The following is a 23,635-nucleotide window of genomic DNA, read 5'->3' as shown; positions in this document are numbered from 1 at the left end:
GGGTGAAACTCACCCCTCTGTAGAGGACCAGCACAAGGCCTATCTTCCCGTATGCTGAATTTTGAAAGTTTAAATGTTACAAATGCCTTTATGCTGGCCCTCTGCACAGGAATGCGTTTCACAGTTAAGAGCAAGGCTCTTGTGCTGTCACTGAGAAGGTTAACGCTTTTTTATATTTATGTGTGTTCTTTGACCACTGGTTGAAGACCAATAGTCTTTCGCAGTTTTTTGTTTTTGTTTTTGTTTTTCCACCTGTAATAGACATAGGAATTGTTGTGATTCACAGCTCTACGTTTTTCATTTCAGTTCAGAAACATGCACTGCTTTAGATGCTTGAAGTAGAAGCTACTGCTAGACAATCTTTTAATCCATTAAGGTCTTCAGGAGATCATCTCTATAGCTATACACCTTAGGAGGTGTGCAGAAGGGAAACCCCATTCCTGAAGGCCCCAAGGAAGGAGGGCTCCTGCCTCATACTGGCAATGAGGGGCGATCAACAGGTTATCTCAAGTGCTTATATACAAATGCACAAAGCCTTGGAAACAAGCAGGGAGAACTGGAGGTCCTGGTGATGTCAAGGAACTATGACGTGATCGGAATAACAGAGACTTGGTGGGATAACTCATATGACTGGAGTACTGTCATGGATGGTTATAAACTGTTCAGGAAGGACAGGCAGGGCAGAAAAGGTGGGGGAGTAGCACTGTATGTAAGGGAGCAGTATGACTGCTCAGAGCTCCGGTACGAAACTGCAGAAAAACCTGAGTGTCTCTGGATTAAGTTTAGAAGTGTGTGCAACAAGAGTGATGTAGTGGTGGGAGTCTGCTATAGACCACCGGACCAGGGGGATGAGGTGGATGAGGCTTTCTTCCGGCAGCTCACGGAAGCTACTAGATCGCATGCCCTGATTCTCATGGGTGACTTTAATTTTCCTGATATCTGCTGGGAGAGCAATACAGCGGTGCATAGACAATCCAGGAAGTTTTTGGAAAGCGTAGGGGACAATTTCCTGGCGCAAGTGCTAGAGGAGCCAACTAGGGGGGGTGCTTTTCTTGACCTGCTGCTCACAAACCGGGTAGAATTAGTGGGGGAAGCAAAAGTGGATGGGAATCTGGGAGGCAGTGACCATGAGTTGGTTGAGTTCAGGATCCTGACGCAGGGAACAAAGGTAAGCAGCAGGATACGGACCCTGGACTTCAGGAAAGCAGACTTCGACTCCCTCAGGGAACGGATGGCCAGGATCCCCTGGGGGACTAACTTGAAGGGGAAAGGAGTCCAGGAGAGCTGGCTGTATTTCAAGGAATCCCTGTTGAGGTTACAGGGACAAACCATCCCGATGAGTCGAAAGAATAGTAAATATGGCAGGCGACCAACTTGGCTTAATGGTGAAATCCTAGCGGATCTTAAACATAAAAAAGAAGCTTACAAGAAGTGGAAGGTTGGACATATGACCAGGGAAGAGTATAAAAATATTGCTCGGGCATGTAGGAATGTTATCAGGAGGGCCAAATCGCACCTGGAGCTGCAGCTAGCCAGAGATGTCAAGAGTAACAAGAAGGGTTTCTTCAGGTATGTTGGCAACAAGAAGAAAGCCAAGGAATGTGTGGGCCCCTTACTGAATGAGGGAGGCAACCTAGTGACAGAGGATGTGGAAAAAGCTAATGTACTCAATGCTTTTTTTGCCTCTGTTTTCACTAACAAGGTCAGCTCCCAGACTGCTGCGCTGGGCATCACAAAATGCGGAAGAGATGGCCAGCCCTCTGTGGAGATAGAGGCGGTTAGGGACTATTTAGAAAAGCTGGACGTGCACAAGTCCATGGGGCCGGACGAGTTGCATCCGAGAGTGCTGAAGGAATTGGCGGCTGTGATTGCAGAGCCACTGGCCATTATCTTTGAAAACTCGTGGCGAACCGGGGAAGTCCCGGATGACTGGAAAAAGGCTAATGTAGTGCCAATCTTTAAAAAAGGGAAGAAGGAAGATCCTGGGAACTACAGGCCAGTCAGCCTCACCTCAGTCCCTGGAAAAATCATGGAGCAGGTCCTCAAAGAATCAATCCTGAAGCACTTGCATGAGAGGAAAGTGATCAGGAACAGCCAGCATGGATTCACCAAGGGAAGGTCATGCCTGACTAATCTAATCGCCTTTTATAATGAGATTACTGGTTCTGTGGATGAAGGGAAAGCAGTGGATGTATTGTTTCTTGACTTTAGCAAAGCTTTTGACACGGTCTCCCATAGTATTCTTGTCAGCAAGTTAAGGAAGTATGGGCTGGATGAATGCACTATAAGGTGGGTAGAAAGCTGGCTAAATTGTCGGGCTCAACGGGTAGTGATCAATGGCTCCATGTCTAGTTGGCAGCCGGTATCAAGTGGAGTGCCCCAAGGGTCGGTCCTGGGGCCGGTTTTATTCAATATCTTCATAAATGATCTGGAGGATGGTGTGGATTGCACTCTCAGCAAATTTGCGGATGATACTAAACTGGGAGGAGTGGTAGATACGCTGGAGGGGAGGGATAGGATACAGAAGGACCTAGACCAATTGGAAGATTGGGCCAAAAGGAATCTGATGAGGTTCAATAAGGATAAGTGCAGGGTCCTGCACTTAGGACGGAAGAACCCAATGCACAGCTACAGACTAGGGACCGAATGGCTAGGCAGCAGTTCTGCAGAAAAGGACCTAGGGGTGACAGTGGACGAGAAGCTGGATATGAGTCAGCAGTGTGCCCTTGTTGCGAAGAAGGCCAATGGCATTTTGGGATGTATAAGTAGGGGCATAGCGAGCAGATCGAGGGACGTGATCGTTCCCCTCTATTCGACATTGGTGAGGCCTCATCTGGAGTACTGTGTCCAGTTTTGGGCCCCACACTTCAAGAAGGATGTGGATAAATTGGAGAGAGTCCAGCGAAGGGCAACAAAAATGATTAGGGGACTGGAACACATGAGTTATGAGGAGAGGCTGAGGGAGCTGGGATTGTTTAGCCTGCAGAAGAGAAGAATGAGGGGGGATTTGATAGCTGCTTTCAACTACCTGAAAGGGGGTTCCAAAGAGGATGGCTCTAGACTGTTCTCAATGGTAGCAGATGACAGAATGAGGAGTAATGGTCTCAAGTTGCAGTGGGGGAGGTTTAAATTGGATATTAGGAAAAACTTTTTCACTAAGAGGGTGGTGAAACACTGGAATGCGTTACCTAGGGAGGTGGTAGAATCTCCTTCCTTAGAGGTTTTTAAGGTCAGGCTTGACAAAGCCCTGGCTGGGATGATTTAACTGGGAATTGGTCCTGCTTTGAGCAGGGGGTTGGACTAGATGACCTTCTGGGGTCCCTTCCAACCCTGATATTCTATGATTCTATGATTCTAAGGAAAATGAAAACTTCCAATAGGTGTCTAGCCTGCTGAGCACATAAGCTCCAGAGCCCTGGTCTTGTAGAACTTGAAGCTCTGCTGGGATGATATCCTGCCCTCCCCACTTCCCCCCCAGCTGCCCCTTTATTTCTCTTCTGGCCCCCTTCACAGTTATCCTGAGAGATGGGTCTACAATTTCAGGCTACGCTGACATTTTTACGGAGCCGTTACTGTGCTGAAAGCACCACTAAAAGGGGAATCCCGGGGAACTGCTGGCTGGGAGATGCCTTGGCCAACTTATTGTAGCCATGCAGCCTGGGAGCCCAATGAGAGGGTGTGTGGAAGGACAGAGTACCCCAAAGTTAATGCACAGGCACATTTTCTCTGCAGATCCCTGCCCTCCCCCGGGATCCATGGTTTTTATGATTGGAAGTAGCCTTGCCCCCTGGCGAGTCTTACCATCTATCCTGGTGTTCGACTGGACACTTAGGCCAAATGTTTCCTTACAGTTACTCTACTTACACTAGGAATGAATTTAGCCTAATGGTGTTCTGTCAGAAAACCCTGATTCTTAATTAAGTACATAACTAATTAGCACTGTGTCTTCAATGTCATTTATTTAGTTTTATGAGAGCTGGTAGTTGAGAGGGAAGCAACTGTGGGATTCTTGGCTGGCATCTGAGAGAGTGGAGGAAGCATGTTTACATCTAGTTAAATAGATTTACCGTGATAAGGAAGGGCTTGGTGCTCCATAGTAGATGAGATGCAGATACAGAATGGATTTTTTTATATTAACTCTGCACCCCTAACACAGCAAATCTAATGTGTTTAGGAGGGTTGATGTTATTTGAGGAGCAATATGTCATAGGGAAATGCAACCTAGATGGAGCTACTATAATGTGGGTGCAAAACTGGTTGGAAAACCATTCCCAGAGAGTAATCATCAGTGGTTCACTGTCATACTGGAAGGGCATAATGAGTGGTGTCCCACAGGGATCAGTTCTGGGTCTGGTTCTGTTCGATATCTTCATTAATGATTTAGATAATGGCATAGAGAGCGATACCAAACTGGGAGGGGTTGCAAGTGCTTTGGAGGATAGGATTACAATTCAAAATGATCTGGACAAACTGGAGAAATGGTCTGAAGTAAATAGGATAAAATTCAAGAAGGATAGAAGCAAGTACTCCATTTAGGAAGGAACAATCAGTTGCACACATACAAAATGGGAAATGACTGCCTAGGAAGGAGTACTGCGGAAAGAGATCCTAGGGGTCATAGTGGACCTTAAGTTAAATATGAGTCAACAATGTAACACTGTTGCAAAAAAAAGCGAACATCATTCGGGACTCGGGGGCGATTTAAAGGGCCCAGGGCTCCAGCTGCCGCTACCGCAGCAGGGCCCCGGGCCCTTTAAATCACTGAGGAGCCCTAGTGACTGCCGACTGCCACTGCTACCCCAGGGCTTGGGCAGCAGGGTTCAGGCGGGGATTTGAAGGCCTGGGGCGGTAGCGGGGGCTGGAGCTCTGGGGCCCTTTAAATCCCCACCAGAGCCCCGCTGCCACTACCCCAGGGCTTTAAATTGCCGTCTGGGAAAGCCGGTCCCGGTACGGCGCACTGGCTCTTACCGGTACGCTGTACCAGGGCGTACCGGCTTACTTGCTCAGTTTTGCTGCTTAGATACCAGGTAGGATCCTGTTGCTTGGGGAAAAGCCGCAACCATAAGGTTTTGCAGTTCTCTTGATCAGAGGCTAATGCAGCTAATTTAAAACCTTTGAAATGGCTCACAGTTGATTTTTTTTTCACTTGAAAGGAAGAATCAGGTGCTGCCTAGGTGCAATGAGAGCAGGCTTAGTGACCTGACCTAGGTAATTTTGACTCATTACAGCATTACTAGTAAGACGGTACAATTGCAGCCTAAGAGTTTTTGGTCTATTAAATCAGTGGTTCTCAACCAGGAGTACATGTACCCCTGAGGATACGTGGAGGTCTTCCAGGGGGTACATCAACTCATTTAAATGTTTGGCTAGATTTACAACAGGCTACATGAAAAGCACTAGCAAAGTCAGTACAAACTAAAATTTCATACAGACAATGGCTCGTTTATACTGCTCTATATACTATCCACTGAAATGTAAGTACAATATTTATATTCCAATTGATTTATTTTATAATTATACGGTAAAAATGACAAAGTAAGCAATTTTTCAGTAATAGTGTGTTGTGACACTTCCGTATTTTTATGTCTGATTTTGTAAGCAAGTAGTTTTTAAGTGAGATGAAGCTTGGGGTACGCAAGACAAATCAGACTTCTGAAAAGGGTACAGTAGTCTGGAAAGGCTGATAGCCACTGTATTAAATATTACAGCTTTGGTAATTGTAACTGAATCCTCTGCATGTATCAGCAATTCCACAACTGACATGTTTTTTATGCAATTTTTATTAAAATTTGGACCATGGATGAATTTTAAATAAATCTAACTAAATATAAATAAATGTAGTGTCAAATTCAACCTGTGGTTTGTTCTGCTGGAGGGCCCCATTGGCAGAAATCCACCAGGGGAAGAGGTTGTGGTAGAACAGAGCAACTACAAGTTCCCTTGTTCCACTGCTTGGGGGCAGCACTGGAAAGGAAATTGTTGTGTGCCTTTGTTCAGTTGTCCCTGCAGTAGTTCCTGCTCCTGGAAGGAGTTAAAGCCACCCACTTTCTTTTGATGGGATCTCCGAGGCAGGATAACAGTCAAAACACCTCCTGTCCTCTTTCTCTCTCATAGTAAATTCTCTGATTGGGGGAACACTTAATCTCAGTCGTGCAAATATAATGCTTACCTCCCTGCATCAGGTTTTCTGATTCTGGCCCATCTACAGTATTTGGCATAAATATGAGCACCATAATGTGTTTGCAGTAATGCAAAATTCTGCTTATGCACAAGGGTTACTAAGCTACAGTTGCTGTGGGAAATAGAATTTTGAACTCTGATGTCTCTGCATGTAAAATTGCAACTCAGACATTGCATTAACATAGGTTTTTCACATTTAATTAGTGTAATGAGTATACTGTGAGTTGTGCATAAGCAAAACCAGAGTCTTATGCAAAAAAAAGCAACAGCTCATGAGGGCTAATCAAACCCCAAGAACCTGAAAGACTTCTCCTGCAGCAGCTGGAGCAGCAGCAGCAGTACTGTGGACAGGAGACAAAATCCATCCTTTCCACATTTCCTGATCTACTTGAGAGATGCGCGCGCTCTCTCTCTCTCTCTCTCTCTGTGTGTGCCAAACTGCATGAGCTGCAGTCTTATTGGTATAGATGAGAATGGGCTGTTGCTGGCTGGTCATTTGCTGTGAGGGTATCCACAACTTTGGAATCTATTCCCTAGATACAGAGCTAATTCCCCACTCCCCACCATCCCAACCCCACCCTAAAAATACTTGGAGGAGAGAAGGGAATATGTTGGAATGGAGGGTGGCATGAGTTTTTAGGTGGTTTAGTGTGTTGGTGGATTATATTTAATTGTACTTCTGCACTTCAGGTATATTTGGGGATTAATTTTGTTGAATTTTAAAATTATATCAGAGATGCCTAGAGTTTATGGGTAGATGCTCTTTATTTAGTGTGTGTACCTAAATCTATATAACAACACTTAGCTGCTATTATAATACTGTGAATAATTTTGTTTTGGTTTTTTAATTCTTGTGGAACTAAGTAACATTCTTAACAACTGAGAAGTAATATAGCTGTGACTTGATAATGAATGGTGCTTACTGGGACTTAATGACCAATATTTGTCATTGTCATGTCAATCAATGTCATTTGTCATATCAGCGTGTAATATAATCTAGCAACTTTGCAAAATTCTCTTCACCAGTGGCAATTGATCTTCCCCTTTAGTCATTTCACTATCGGCATCATAAAGGTGGGTATGTTGATTTTTATGGCTGGGATAGTAAATGGACCTGGCACTTTTGCCACGCCGTTGTTCTAAGGCATTGTCTAGTTGTTTCTCTTGCCTGGATGTGAGATGGTATTGTCGTGGTTCAGGTCTAACTGCACTTCTGAGACCTTCTGTGGTGTCTCTCTCTAAGAGTATCCCTTCCAGGTTTGAGACCTCGACCCTTTACTGGGATCCCTGGAGTGGAATCCTGTGATTCTCCCACTCTTAGACTGAGTGCTGGGCTACAGTACTTCATGTACCAACTGTGATTGCTCAGCTGTTTTCCCCTTAGGGAGTTGGCACCTGTGGTGAATGCAGTGACTCAAAACAGCCTTTTCTAAATAAAGTGTTGTTTAATCTCAATAGTAGGAAGAAAGCATAAGGAGAGAAAAGGGTTCTTAACATAACACAGAGTCTACATGCATATCTATCTTAGTAAGAATCTCCCCATTGGTACTCTTATAGGTTTATCTTACCAGATGCCCCTACTTCTGGGGACTGGGGTTCATTCTCCTTTCTGTCAGTTTTTGTCTCTCCCCCTTGTGTTTCAGACTTGTCCATTTATCAGCCCCAAAGTTCTTTCTTCCAGTTTCCCACATGGAGGCCCCCTTGTATACTTGAGGATCACCCCCCACCCCTGGGGTTATCAGCCAGACAGGTGACCTTAGCGTGGTCTGAGGTAAACTTTGAAGGAGGTAAACTTTGAAGGAGGTGATGCTTACATTGTCCCTTTAAATATGGTAAATGGGGCTATCTGAAACTCCTGCCCCCTTTCCTGTAGAAATTCCTGCTGGAATTAAGCCCTGGTAGTCATATAATGAACAGCAAAATAACAAACAGAGGGACATATAATATTCATAAAATGTTACAGGTAGCTCCCATGTCTTTCACAGGTAATGTCTTCATTCAGTTAAACTGGCAGAAGCTCCTGCGGGTACCTATCTGATTAGAGGAAAATCATGTCCAATTATGAAGTTTAACATTGTGATTTGTGTAACCTGTTAAAAGGATGTAGTGACTCTTATAGATATTGGATTCTATTTACGTTATTTTTGTCTCTTTGCAGAAGAATATATTACGTTCCGGCTAACACTTTATTCTGCAGCTGTAGGCTGCCTGTACGTATATGCCTGCTTGATCCAGATTGCCTTGCATGTTCGGTTTTGCAGCTATGGCTGGTCTGTCATTTAACTGTCAAGGCACTTCAGTTAAATTATTTCCTTCTCCTGTAACCACTAAAAGGGGCACAGTTCTGTTGTTGGACAGCCTCCCAGGTGCACTAACTAGCCAGCATATACTGAATCCCACGCTATTTAGTAGAACTCGAGTAAAGATGCAGAAATTTTGTCACATCTTGCTAGTAATCCAAAGAAATATGAGCTGCTGTGCTCACTTAAGGACCAGATCCTCCCTGTTGTTCTGCAGGTGGTGCTTGGGGGGGATGTGGAGGGCAGAGGGGAATTGTTCCAGGCTCTGGAGCCTCTCTGTGGCCACTACTGGCCTGAGGCTACAGAATGCCCTTCTGCTCCCTATCTCTTAATCTGTGGGAGGTGTTTGGGATTGGAGCAGGAGAAGTTGCCAGTGGTTCCACCAGCGTCACCCCAGATACCCTCCCACCCTGACGACCCTTGTGCTGTTTCTCAAAGCGTCATTATGTTGATATGTGGGGGGAGTCTCTAAGGGTATGTATACATAGCAAAAGCTGCGAATGAGCTAGTCTGCCTGAGCTAACGTGAATCCACCTTGTATGTGAAGGCAGCTGGCTTCAGCATGGGTAGTGCAAACCCAGTGAGGACTCTGGGAATGTAATCCATTTGCTAGCCCACCCTGAAGACTGAATTGTTCTCACTTCTTTGCTATTGTTACCCAGGTTAGGCGGCTTCAAGCTAGCTTCGGTAGGCTAGCCTGTGAACAGTTTTTGTTGTGTAGACCTACCTTACGACTCCTAAGTACCCCGCTGTTCAGCTTCACAAATCCTGTCCAACTCCAGCACATACAATTCATTGGCCTCTCTGCATTTGTGGTGGCTGGGGAAGGACTTGTGCCCAACACATTCATCATGCTTTATTTGCCAACCAAGTTACAGTACAAAAGCCTCTAGTTAATAGTTAAAGAGCACTTTATTTTTCATGGCAAGAGATACCAATTTTTTAATTGGTACACCTTTAAAATATACCTACAGATTTGGGTCACAAACGTTGTTAACACAGCATCACTAGGACTAAAATAGGTCACAAATACCGACCTGTGGAGCAAATCAGCGTGAAGTACATGTGTGAATAGAGTTATAGAAGTGCCTGAGAGTGGTCTTGTAATCTTGGAATTAGCTGAGGCTTCTTTATTTTAGGTCACAGGGTCTCAGCCAATGATAAGCTGATCAGGTGTAATAAAAATTACCTTTCGGTCAGCTACTGTAAGAGGGCAATGGGAAGAAACTAGTATAAATCCTATCAGTTTTGTCTCAGCCATATTTTGTTTGTCAGTCTGAGAAGTAATAAATATCTGTATTGTATAGGATATTTTCTTTAAGAGGTAGACATTAGGGTGTTCATGTTTTAGAAAATATACAGCAGCATATTTCTCTATCTCGCACGCACACGAGCACATGCGCACACAGAGTGAGGTGCAATCATATGTAAGGAATGGACTAGATAACTTCATGGGCCTTTTTCCATCTCTACTTTTTAGGATTCTGTGATCATCTCCACTGAGGTAGGACCAAGTACACCTAGACCATCCCTGGTAGGTATCTGTCTAACTTGTTCATTAAAACCTCCAGTGACATGGATTCCACAACCTCCCTTGGCAATCTATTCCAGTACTTAACTTACTTAACTGTAAGGATAGTTTTCTTCATATCCAACCTAAATCTCCCTTGCTGCAGATTAGGCCAATTACTGCTTGTCCTTCCTTCAGTGGACATGGGGAACATCATCCTCTTTATAACAGCCCTTAATGTATTTTGAAGACTAGTATCAGTTCCCCCCCCCGCCCCCCCCCCATAGTCATCTTTTCCCAAGACAAAACATAACCCTGTGTTCCTCATAGGTCAGGTTTTTAAACCTCTGATCATTTTTGTTGCTCTCCTCTGGACTCTCTCCAATTTGTCCACACCTTTCTTAAAGTATGATGCCAAAAACTGGCCACAAGGCTCCAGCTGAAGACTCACCTGTGCAGAGTATAGCGGAAGAATTCCCTCCCATATCTTGCATATTGAACTCCTCCTGCTACTACCCCACAGAATATTAACCTTTTTTGCAACTCAGGCACATTGTTGGTTCATATTCAGTTTGAGATCCACTACAATTCACGGATCCTTTTCTGAAGTATTGCCTAGCCAGTTATTCCCCATTTTGTATTTGTGTATTTGACTTTTTCCTTCCTAAATGTTGTACTGTGCACTCGTTAATTTTTTTTCAGACCATTTCTCCAATTTCTTAAGGTCATCTTGAACTCTAATCCTGTTCTCCAGAGTGCTTGAAACCCCTCCTAGTTGGTGTCATCCACATGTTTCATAGGGATACCTTATCCAAGTCATTAATGTAAATAGTGAATTGTACCAGACCCAGAACTGAACCCTGTAGGACCCCGTTAGTTACACCATCCCAGTTTGACAGCAAACCTTTGATAACTATTTCTTTGCATATGATTTTTCAACCAATACTACTTGACATTAATTTCATTTAGACCACATTTCCCTGGTTTGCTTAAGAAAATGTTGTGTGGGACTGTGTCAAAAGCTTTACTAAAATCAAGATATATCATGTCTACTGTTGTCCCCATCCATTAGGTGAGTAACTGTGTCAAAGGAGGAAATTAGGTTGGTTTGGCATGATATTTTTCTTGACAAATTCATGTTAGCTGTTACTCATCAGCTTATCCTCTAGTTGTTTATGATAGTTTCGTAATTTATTCCAGTATCTTTCCAGGTATTAAAGTTCGGCTAACTGGTTCTCAGTTCCCTGGTACCTCTGTTCCCCTTTTAAGAGAGGTACTATTTTTTCCCTTCTCCAGTCATCTGGGATCTCACCCATACTTTGTGAGTTCTCAAAGATAATGGCTAATCATTCAGAGATCGCTTCAGCCAGCTCCTTAAATACCCTAGGATGGATTTTGTCAGGCTTCCGCTGACATCTAACTTACTTCTTACATAAGTTGCATCTAACTTATCTAAACAGTCTTTAACCTGTTCTTTCCCTATTCTGCTTTGTGTTCCTTCCTCCTTCTTTTTTATGTTAATTATATTAAGCATCTGGTCACAATTAATACTTTTAGTGAAGACTGAAGCAAAATAGGCATTAAACACCTCAGCTTTCTTGGTGTCATCCATCATTGCTCTCCTTCACGGCAAAGTAGTAAATGACTGTTTCTGTTCACTCCTGGTATTGCTGCTGCTTCTGCCTGTACGTGTGCCTGGATGTTCCATTGCCATCAATCCTGTGAATTCTGTATATTACTAAAACAGAGGCCAAATACTGTACATTTTTACAGTAAATCAAAATTTCTGTATTTCCGAGGTCTTTCTTTTGTTTTGACTCTAAATATCTGGGCAGTATTTCCAGGGCCGGATTAAGGCAGGGACTTTAGGGGCTGCAGCCCAGAGCCCCAGCTCAAGGGGGGCCCCACAAAAAGTAAACACAGGCAGCGATCTCCGGGCCACTACAAGGGGCACTCAGGCTGCCTGCCTGCATACTGTGGCCCCCCACCACTCCCAGAAGCGGCTGGCTACTGGCACGTCTCTGCGGCCCCTGGTGGTGGGGGAGGCAGTGGAGGTGGCTCCGCGTGCTGTCCCTGCCCCCAGCACCATCCCCGCAGCTCCCATTGGCCGGGAACCGGTCAATGGGAGCTACGGGGGCAGCACTTGCGGGCGCGGGCAGCGCATGGAGACCCGCTGCCCACTCTCCCCAGGGGCCGCAGAGACGTGCTAGCAGCCAGTCGCTTCCAGGAGAGGAATGGGGCTATGGCAGGCAGCCTAACGCCTGCTGCACCGCTGGCTGGGAGCTGCCTGTAGTAAGCGCCTCCTGGCGGAGACTGCGCCTCGCACTCTCTCCCGCACCCCTCAACACCCTGCCCCAGATCAGAATCCCCCTCCTGCACCCCAGTCCCTTGCCCCAGCCCCTTCCTGCACCAAACTCCCTCCAAGGAGTATACAGGGGCCCCACAAAATCTAATAGCCCCAGGCCCACAGGAGAGTTAATCAGGCGCTGAGTTTTTCATATCCTCCGGAACCACAGTATATTATAAGAGTGCTTCCTTGCTTCCTCAAATTTGCCCTTGAGACATTCAGAAGGGGTGAGAGCAGTTTTTGTATAATGAAGCATACATGTGTTGCTATTTGGAGGATATGAAAGAAAAATGCTTTCTTGTCATGGTCTTGTTTTGTAATGTAGATGAAACCTATTAATGTAGTAGAAAAACCTTCCCTATTTCCAGATGAGTAATCGTGTCTATTTGCAGATGAATCAGCTGTCACCTGGGAGTGGGAGGCACTCCCAGGTATGATATTTGAGTGAATCATTTCCCGGACACACAATCCTTGCCTTAACTCAAGTTCATAGTAATATATAAAAGAGAGAATGAATGGTTTTGCTTTATTTTTTCTACTTTACAGATATAAAAAACTTGTTCATTGTTGCTAAAGAACTAAATTTTATGTAGTATGTTGCTAGTTTGGAACACGTTTTCATGATTTTTTTTTTTACTTGAATTTAGGTAAATATTAACATGTTTTCATTTGTAAACATTGTCATTCATATTATACTCTGAGTCCATATTGTATTATTTAATGTACATACCAGAAGAGGGCAGCCTTCTCCACAGGAGGCCTGCTTTAAGTATTTCACACTGAAAACCAAGTAATGGTTTGGAGACAGAAACTTTTGAATTCAAATCCCAGCTCTGACACTGATGGACTGTGTGGCCTGGGCAAATCCCTCTGTCTGTGTCTCTTTCTCCGTCTATGAACAGTGAAGGGTATTATTTTCTTATCCGTCTAAAGGGGTCTATCTGAGGATTAATTGATGTTTGCACAGTGCAGTCCGTCAAAGGGTCAACTAAACATTGATGGTGCAGTTGCCTAAAAATAAATCATTAGAAAATCTGTCTTTCTCCGGGGACCTGCCCAGAGTGAGCATTTATACAGCACTTGTAATTTCATCGTTGGTAATTTTTACCTCTGAGACTTCCCTATTCCCTTCTGAGAGATGTGGGAGTTTTACTGTTTGTACAAAAGTACTAACATATTCCTTTTAATATTGCCACTTTTGTTAGCCTTTCTGTTGTGTGTTGCAATGATTATCCGGAGATTTAGCTTAATCTGTTTACATTCATACAGATGTCTGTAATCCTATGCGCTGTTGCGTTTGGTAACTGTAGTTCATTGCTCTGCCCTATGCTTTAACAGCCATGTTATCATTTTATCAGTCTGGTTTCTCCACTGAGTTCAAAAAACAAAACCAGAAAAATAAAACAGACTTTGCTTTTGTATGAGTCATAGATGTTATGACCTTTACACAGTCTCTGACAGTTTTGTTCCCTATGTATTAACCATGCTGCCCATGCTAAAGCCAGTTCTTCTGTGTAGGTAGGTAGTAAGGTTATTGTGAAAGTCCGTTTCCATCATCTGGAGTCTAGAGTTCTGATTTTCACTTCTGGGAGCACCACAAAATGTCCTTTTCTCAGCCCCTGCTCCTGCCATTAAACCCATATGTTCAGTCCTGCTTTCCTGTGAGGAGTCCTGTTGAAACCAATGGGGTTCATTGCAGATACAGACATTTGTCTGGATATATCCGGTTACAGGACTGGACCTGACTGAGTGCTTGATACAGACTTTCAGAGCAGGCTATACTGCACATCTGGAGGAGAACTGGGTATCTAACATCTCAATAAATATTATAAAACGACAGTATAATTGCTCAATTAAGATACAGAGGCACTATATGGGGGAATGGTTACCTCAGTAAGGGCTTACTCTTCACCTGACACTGGCTTCTGAAGCCATCTGTATAAAAGAACCTTAGGAAACCAAAAAGGGAAGTAGGGTTGGCCCTCTCTATCCATCTTGCTTGTTTGCTTTTAATTGGCTCATTTTTCTTATAGTGAAGTGTTTGGTGGGGAGGGTTCTTTTGCATTGTTTGTGTCTTTATATTAGGAGGGGATGTATTATATTATTGATCCCCAAGTATCAAAATTAATCCAGACAGTTCACAGAATAATGCATGACAGCTGGAAAAGTTCAGTAACACATCTGCTCTTTAAATGTGCATTTTTAATATATTTTATGGCCTACTGAGGTTTTTCTCTTTGTAGGGTGGGTTTGTTGGTTGGGATTTTATTTTTGTGTTAATTTAGGTCTACAAGATAAAAGTGATTATTTCAGTTTACAAGGCCCATTCTAATCTCTTCACCCAATATTCATCTGATCTGCTGTTTGTGTAGTAGTTTGTATATGTTTCAGTGCGAGTGCTCTTGGGCTCTACAATACTTTTCTTGCTATGCTGTTTGTGTAGGGTAAGGAGAGCAGGAATTGGCTCTCCTTACCCTACATGTAAGGACCTGACCAAATCCAGGCCGTGTGCTTGTCCATATTACATTTTGTTATGGCATTTTTGTTTGCCTTTGGTGCCTGAATCCTTAGACTTCTAATGAATTCTCTGGATTAAGTCCAAAGACTGTACGCTCTCTGAGTCAGGGAGTCTATTTGTATTGTTTAAAAAGTGCTTGTAAATAGGTAGGGTTTACAAACAAAGAATAGTTATGTTAAGGAACCCCAACATTAAAAGAATATTAATGACGAAAAGTCAAGCACTTAAAAGTTAGGAAATGACAGAAATACGGTTGCTAGTGCGACATCAGTTCAGCCCCCTCATGTGTATGCTCTATGATCATTTTTAACTACATGGTCCCATACTATTTTTTCCACATGTCCCATGCTTCATTCAGTGACTAACTTGTCAAGTCAATATTTCTGTCACGTTCAGTGCATGACCCCAGACACATTTAATACACGCTATCCAAATTCTGCTCTGAATACATAATTACTGATTCCTTCATGGGTGTTTCTAATGGTCCTTTGGGCATATTATGTGAGTGCTTCATAAGTATTAATTAAGTTATCTTCACTATACCCCTCCGAGATACAGAGTGGCAGTATGCAGGTGGAGAACTGAGGCATGGTGATTAGAGCAAAAATTGTCTTGAGCCCTCTAGACTGTGATTTTTTCAGCATACTTTTGGCATTTTATATGTTTGAAGTACAGCTCCAGTTGATTTCAGTTGCATTTGTGAGTGCTCAGCACTTCTGCAAATTTAGCCCCAAGTATCTCATATTGGGCATCCAAAAAATGAGGAACATAGAAAAATGTGAAAAGTTTTGTTTAAATTCCTTGCCCAACATTACACAGGAAATCTGTAGCACAGGCAGGGATAGAATCCAGTTCTCCAGGACAGGAGACCATCTTTCTCTTCCTATAATTCCCTACTTCTTTCATTGCACACCTTCTAACTTTTGCAACAAATGGAGCAGAGGTCCCACAGACTAAAGCCTCATTCCTTACACAGTCCTGATCCATTTGAGCTCTGTCCATCCAGCGCACTGAACTCTCCAGAGGTCCTAGGGAGGGGGAAAAATGTATATGATCATAATGCATATGCACCAGGAGATAGCATTATGGTTGCACAGATAAACTTAATTCTTGCATTTGCTAACTTCAAGTGCTTGACTTTGCAACCTTAATCATGTTCTTCTAATTAATTGTGTGTGTGTGTGTGTGTGTGCGCGCTCGCGCAATTTCCTAATTAAGAAAACAAAATCAAACAACCCCAAATGAAGAAAACAGAAATTCCATCATGGGGAACCATATTAATCCACAGATAGGGACATCAGCAGGACTTAGACCTTTTTAGATGTACAGCATGGATCGTTATCGGTTGAGGTAATGTAGGAGTAGTAATAATAATAGGTTGTTATCCTGAACGTGAAAGAGGCTGGAAAAGGGGATGCGACATTTTGTCAGTGTGTTGCAGAGAGATTTGCTGACAGCAGAGGCATGGTGAGATCGAGGAATCCTGGGTTCAATTCTAGGTTATGTAAGGGAGTGTGCTATAGTGGTTACAGGCCCATTTACCTGTCTCTGTACTCTTCTGCTCATAACCATTCCACCCTGGCTCCTGTTCCTGTTCCCTTCTTCTCTTATCCACCCCTGCAGCTCTTCCCTCCCACCTACCTCCTTTCCTACCCCTCTTCCCCATCAGCTCCTATCTAACTCCTCATTCTGGCTCCTGCCTCCCTCCCCTTCTGCTTCTATTCCAACTCCCTCATCTTTCCCCCTATCCATTCCTCACGCCTCTCTGGATTCCAGTGTGACTGCTGCCTCCTCCTGCAGTGGGGCCATTGACCACAAAAGACAGAATTTCCCTGCTCTCAGTTCCTGTGATGCCACAATGGCTCATAGCAGCTGGGAGCAGAAATTTACCAGGAAAGTCCTCTTCAGCCCCTGCATCCCTGGGCTAGAGCATGCTCAGCCCTGATTGAGTCTTCAGAGAATTTAGCTGCCAAACTCTGACTTAAAGTCCCTACTGAGTGTGTGCAAACTGTTTTTTTTCATAGGATTAAAACTTAGACAAATTGGGGCATGGTTTTTCACAGGCGCAAGGCAAAGGGCACATCCCTCACACCAGGGTGGGGACTCTGCCAAATTTCAAGACCCCACCTCCAAGTATGGAGGCACTAGAGCTTCTCAGTGAAATGGTGGTAAGAATTTGTGAACATGGGTGAAGTGCTGTATTTTTTCTTTAATCTTGTTCTCGGAAACAGCTGAACTGCTTTAGCTGAAGCTTTTTTATATTTTTTTTAAATCACTTGGCATGGAAAACTTCAGCTAATATGGCTAAAGTTTACAAAGTTCTAACCACTTTGAACAGGGTCTTATAATGGGGCGTGTCAAGCAATTTCTACTACATATGCAGCAACCCCTTGCTCCCTTGTGCCACAGAGCTGCTATATTATCCCTCACCTTTCCCATGAAGATGGGCAATAACGTGCAGAACCCTGGCTTTTCCCAAACCAAATGCATCAGCTAGTACAGCCACATGGGAGAAGAATGCTTCAGGAGTATAGGTCTGCCCCTGTGGTGGTAGTGGTATGCAGAACAGCTCTCTCCCACTTTCTCAGAGCTCATGGCAAAACCACAGCTGAACCCATAGAGTGTAAGCTTTATAGACCCTGTCTATACTCGGCACTATGTAAACTAAATAATTTTCCAAGGCTCTGTGAAGCCATGGCTTATACATAACTCGTGAATTTTAAATTTTAAGAATATATTTTTTTTCCTCTCCAAAAGTCTGATCAGAAGCTCATTGTTGTTAATAGAATGACTCCCACTCATCTGAGGAGCCTTGGATGATGTCCTAAAACTTTTAGTACCAAACTGCAGTTAAAGTACATTCTGGGTGTTTTCCCATATTCTAATAACTTGTTTTATTTAAACATTAGTGACAACGAACTGTGTTGCTCATATGTTTTGGTCCAGAGTCCTGACATTTGCCTAAAAAATGTTATGGACTGCTCCTGCTGTGGGGGAAAGTCTGAGAGACCTGGCACCTTTTCTGATCACATGACTATTGGTGACACTAACGTACTGTTACCTAAGGACTGTGGTCCTGCAACTGTGCGGGAGACAGCCTCTGAGACCAGGCTGCCATGAGTTTGAGATCAAAATCTGGCTCTTATAGTTTAAACCTCCCTTTGCTCAGATTTCCTGACTACTGTGGTAGAATATCAACTGAAGTTGTTTCAGAACACAATGTTGAGGATTTGCTAGACAAAATATCTTTTTAAAATTGCTTTTTGTGTAATCTCCAGTTGAATGTGGTGGTGGGATTTAAAATGTGAAAGGTGGACTGGTCTCTTAGAAATTGATAAGGTACTGCTGTTAAAATAAAAGATTCAGCAACCTGCTGTTAGTGTAAGTTAGTATATGTAGCTGTTGCTGCTGCCTAATCTTATGATTAAAGCTTTTGGGACCAGGGTTACTATCATACTTTGAATCCTTTTGTGTGTGCATAGGTAGTAATGCCAGAGGAAAGTGGCTGAATTTGTGTTTGTTTACCCACTGTGTGGAGTCCTTTTGAAGCAGAGAGAGACCTTTTAGGCTGCAAAAGAATCAAAAATATGTTTTCCAAGACCAATTGTTTGCAGTTCTCTTTTCTCTTCCTTCCGTACCCCTTTGAATTACAGAACAAAAAAGCATGCCCTTTTATTTTACAGTTGTATTATTCCCTTGGAATATACTCAGAACTACATTTGAGTATCTAAGGTTCATATTATCTGATGCAACTCCATTGACTTGGAGAGAGAAGAGAAGCAGAGCTACTGGCCTTCAATGGAATTTAAAAAAATTGTGTGTGTATTATTTGTTTTGGGTCCTCTGGCTATATGTGTCTCCTTTAGAAAGAATTGATCACACTAATAATGTTAAAAATCACTTTTTGACCAGTCCTATTTTGGTCATATAAAAAGCAGGGAAATCAATAGCTGGTAGTTATCGAACCTGCTGAATTTATAAATAAATGGCAGGAGTTTCAAAAGTGACTTGTGATTATGGGTGCTTCTATTTTGGGGTGCCCCAAGTTGTGACATTAGAAAATGATCTGATTTTCGCAAATACTGTACACCCAATGTCTGAAAATCAGGCCCTTTCTTAGGGTGTCTTCAGTGCCTAAACACTGAGATGTCACCCAAAACCACTAGTCACTTTTGAAAATCTTAAACCTTCGCTTTTGATTGTGGAGTGTGCAGTTTTCAGTATTTTCCTCACTTGCCTATTTAAGGAAAAACAGTTCAACTCATTTATCTAAAACTGTATCCATATTGATATGAAATGTGAGCCAAATTCTCAGTTGGTATAAATCAGTATATAAATACTAGGGGGAAAACCTCTTTATTATAGCCAATAGAGATATTTCAGGCACTGTTCATTGTTGGAAAATGTGGAACAGAATATCATTCTTACCAATTGACATATTCCAACATAGGATATGAAAGGAAAGTAACTGTGCATTATTGTCAGCTTTTATTAATTAAAGGTAAAATGTTTGCACAATCCTATATTTACATATTTATTTACAGTATGATTTGGATGAATTTTGATAGCGTAGAGTTCATTCCTTACTTAGGCAAAACTTTTCAGTGAAATCATGTGGATTTTTGCCTAAGTGAGGGAATCCATAGTTGAGCATTTTTCCTATGACATTACTGTAACTTGTTAGAACACTGTGGGAGGGGTTGGATCAAATAGAAATATCAAGTTAAAATAAAACATGCAGCAGATGTTTGTATTTGCTACATGCCTAAAGTTCTTCATGGCTCTCTCTGGCATAGGTATTTATTGTCTCAGGGCTTGTATAGGTTAGGAGTCAAACTTTTGTGGGTAATTACATTTTATATAATATACATTTTATATATATAGTCTTATCGGTGAGAAAAAACCTTTCTTGCCACATATTTATATTTTTGGGATCTCTGAAAGAATTTTCAAGGTGTTTTGTTCCATGACTGTGAAAATTGATTGAACCAGTAAAAGCAAAGTGATGACCCATGGCATCCTGTTAGCTCACCTATTTATGTTTCAGTGTCACAGCACGTGAGGTATTTTAGTCTACGTTGTCCTCACACTGTGTGTGCTGCAGTTCTTAGGCACAAAAGAGAAATGGGAGCAGCTGTAAGTAGCTGTAATTTCTTAGCTATTATTGATTTGTCTTTTTGTTCTTTTTGTTCAACTTTTTGTTCTTGGGATTTTATATTGCAATTTCCTATGTCTTTTTACAAAGCCAGATCCCATTAGTCATTTTTGGACAATTTAGGCCTGAATTTTTAATGTATGGCAAACCTTAGCTCAAATAACAATTCATTTTGCTATTTTCCCCTCTTTTAATAATCCTAATGTTGAAGCTTTATCTGTTTAACTATTGCACACACACACTTTTAGCCTGTTCTTTTTGGATAAGGCTATTGAGAAGTTTGTGGAGTGACAATCTGGATAAATTAGGGTCCTCAGATTTCCTTGACTGCTCTCAATCCTACTTGATATTATATTTTGATTGCACTGGTCTCGGTGGTTGATGATCTCCTAGTGAAGAATAAGTGTCAGAGTCTGAATGGACATATTAGATTTAATCAGCAGCCTGCAATATACCATTGATTTGACTCTGATCCTGGCTGGAGGAAAGAGAATTGCTCTTGGTATTTGTTATTACCGTTCACAGAGATCCCAGATAGTAGTATTAAAGGCAATTGCTCATCCACTGGACGAATGCTCAGGAGCAGTTTCACAGAGTCCTTTGCTGTCATCTCTCCTGTTAAGTGTGTATGTAAGGCCACTAGAAAACATACTGAGACAATTTGGGCTGCAGTGTTATCATTCTGCTGATGACCCATGGCCTACACTTTCTTTTCATCAAATGTAGAGGGCAGAGTATTGTTATTTGGCTAAAATAAGGGCTTGCATGAGAACAGCGGACGAAGACTCAATCCAGATAAGGTGGAGAGTATGGTTGGTTGGTGGAAGCATTCAGCTGGCAGAAATGATGCCTGTCTATCCACTTGGTACAGGAGATTATCCCACTCTTTGTAAAAGAGGTTCACTTCCCCAGATACACTTGGAGACTTTTGTGACTAGAAATGCCTGTTTCCTCTTGCTTTTTCCCAAAATATTATGGCCATTTCTCTCTGATGTGGCCCTTGATGCACTCAATCACGTGACCTCCAAATTAGATTGCTGCAAAGTGAAGACCACTCAGTCGCTATAGCTGATGCAAAACAGGGTGCTTGTTCAGTGATGTTAGTCTCAGGTCACCTATTACACTGGCACGCCAGATAATGTTCCACTGGCTCCCCATTCACTTTCAGATCAATATCAGCACCAGAAATTGTATCTTTAATTCCCTGTATGGTATGTGCCACTTCAGTTAAAAACAGGTGATGTGGTGCTTTTGCTCTGTTGTCCCTGGATCTGAGCATCTGTGATGGCATGTAGTGGACATGTAATTAGACGCTGCAGTGAATAGCACACTGCATCCATGCTATGATGTGTAGCTGTGCATGTCAGGCAAAGGCTTCAGCTGCTCCCCGCTGCCAGAGCCTTTAACTGTGGTGAGGAAAAGATTGGGGGGGAGGGGGGGAAGGCGGGAAAGGCTACTTAAACCCATGCTGGCAGGGGGGCGGGGGCGGCGCTACCCAGGTACATACTCTGTACTACCCCAAAAGAAGCGTGCAGTTTAGTTGTAGTCTTAGTTGATGGGGGTCTCCACTCTGATCCTCAGAAAATCATGTAAAGTCTATTTATTGCTCAGTGCTATGCATGAGGGTATGATGGTGGTGGTTTGCATCTCTGCCTGTACTTGTTTGGGGCTTGAATTTCTTATGATTCAGTTGCTATTAATCAACTTCCTTTGTACGTTCTGACAATTTATGTATACAAATGAATAGATGTATGATGGGTGGTTTTCTTAAAACTCAAAAAGGTTATTTAAAACAAAGCACATCTTGTGTCTTGTTGAAGTCTTATCTTGTTTCAGAAAGTCACTCTTCTGTGACTAAGATACTTCCTGATTTCTTAAAACTAACATAAAAAGGGATTCCTCACAAAGAAAATATCCAGTCATTCACATAGCTATTTTTAGGCAGGGTGAGTCTGTGTAGGTGCCTCTTTTTCAATTCAGACCTGTTCCTGTGAGAATTGTAATATTTAGTATATTGGTACAGAGTGGCATAGGGGAAATACCTAGCACAATGTAAAAGAAATAAAAGAACTCGAATACAATCAGGAAATTTCTGCAAAACAGAAGAGAAAAGTCTATTTGATATAAAGACATACTTCTCTCTCTCTCTATATATATATCTATATCTCCACAAAAGGTTGGCATATTGGAGAAGTCAATATGCAACAGGATAATAGGGAATAGAAAGTTTGGAGGCATACTGTAGCAATGGTGGAAAATATGTCTAGAACTAACGATGAGGGGAAGCAATTTGCCTAGGAGATGGACTTCAGCAGTTTTATTGTGGCTTCTTGGTATCTTTTAGAACAAATAAAATTTAAAATATATTAACTCTATCTTCCAAGGTTTGGGGAGATGTCCCTTTTCAGCCTGTATCACTGCTGGCCTTTGTGGTACTATAGAGTCCGTAGTTACGGGGTCCCTTTTTGTTTAGAGTCTTTTCTTTGAATTTGGGCGGTTGGTGAAATTAGCAGCTGTAGCACCACAGTGTAAAACGTGGGATTTCAATGCAGTGGGGAACTGCAATTGTTAACGCTGAGGAACTTTTGTTTTGTTAAATGGTATGCTTGATGAGGTTTTTTTTTCACGCACCTCATACAATGCGTTATTGATAGTGGCATTCACTGCATATACAGTGGATGTCCGTTTTGATCTGATGGACCTGATCTGAGATTTCACTGGGGGATCCTGGAACTTGGCCACATAGTGATACCATAGCTAATTAGGTTCAAGTGTGGGGCATACAGACTTTTAGAAGTGAAAATCAGACTTCCTAGTGAATGAAGAGAGAAGGAGATTGATTATACCAGTAACCTATTTGGGAATGATGGTGTGGGGGAGAATTCCAGCGAATGTGGTTTACCCACTGTTTAAAACAAATTCCATTATTTCACTTTTCCTGCAAATTATTGAGAGAGACTGAAACTCATCATGACATTGGAGGCTTTAATGATTGGCAGGAAATATCCAAATACTGAACTAAATCTGAAAGCATTAGAAATATCTTAAAAACGCAAAGCAATGGTAAGAGTCTGAGACTAGAATTCTGTAAAATGGCATAAGATATCACTGAGAGAGAAATAATGTACTGGTGTGAAGTCATTAAACGTTACCTTGTGTGTGTGTGGGGGGGGGGGAGATGGAACTTGGTCTTATGTAATATCTGTAAGAGCCTATATTCAAAGAAATGGGGGATTTTTTTGAGTTAATGATGACAGAATTTGAAAATATAACATCTGAGTGAATTCATTGGATAAAGAACCAGGGGAGATCTGACCACTATTTCAGGAAGGCCATCTAGAAAAAAAGATTCCTCTTGTTGCAAGTAAGACCACAATAACAATTGTGACCAAGTTTAAAACTGTTCTGTGGTCCTGGACTGTACACCTAACATTCATCACAAAACAGATGTGGGTCATCTTGAGGTTCATGGACATCTCTTTGACTGAAGCATCAGGGAACATTTTCTGGTATTCTGTGAACAGGGCTAGTATTAACAGAGACGTTTCTTCAGAAGGAACGTAATTTGGGTGTTATGGACTAGTGAGGAAAGATGGTGATAGTACTGGCAAAGAAAATAAAACTA

The 23,635-nt window shown here is 42.4% G+C and overlaps 1 protein-coding gene across 3 annotated transcripts in view; it reads left to right on the top strand.

Annotated features, from left to right (window-relative positions):
• Window positions 1–23,635, top strand: part of MBP (myelin basic protein) — a 174,206-nt gene that overhangs the window by 52,385 nt on the left and 98,186 nt on the right. For 2 of the 3 annotated variants that reach the window (XM_073331790.1, XM_073331792.1), the window contains exon 3: window positions 9,961–10,014. The exons of the other annotated variant lie outside the window; for it this stretch is intronic. In XM_073331790.1, the coding sequence (XP_073187891.1) occupies window positions 9,961–10,014 (54 nt within the window). The remainder of the gene's footprint in view (window positions 1–9,960; window positions 10,015–23,635) is intronic. 3 annotated transcript variants of the gene reach the window in all.

Source organism: Lepidochelys kempii, chromosome 2, assembly GCF_965140265.1.
Source record: "Lepidochelys kempii isolate rLepKem1 chromosome 2, rLepKem1.hap2, whole genome shotgun sequence".
NCBI classification, from domain to species: Eukaryota; Metazoa; Chordata; order Testudines; family Cheloniidae; genus Lepidochelys; species Lepidochelys kempii.
This window is presented reverse-complemented; position numbering and strand designations above follow the sequence as displayed.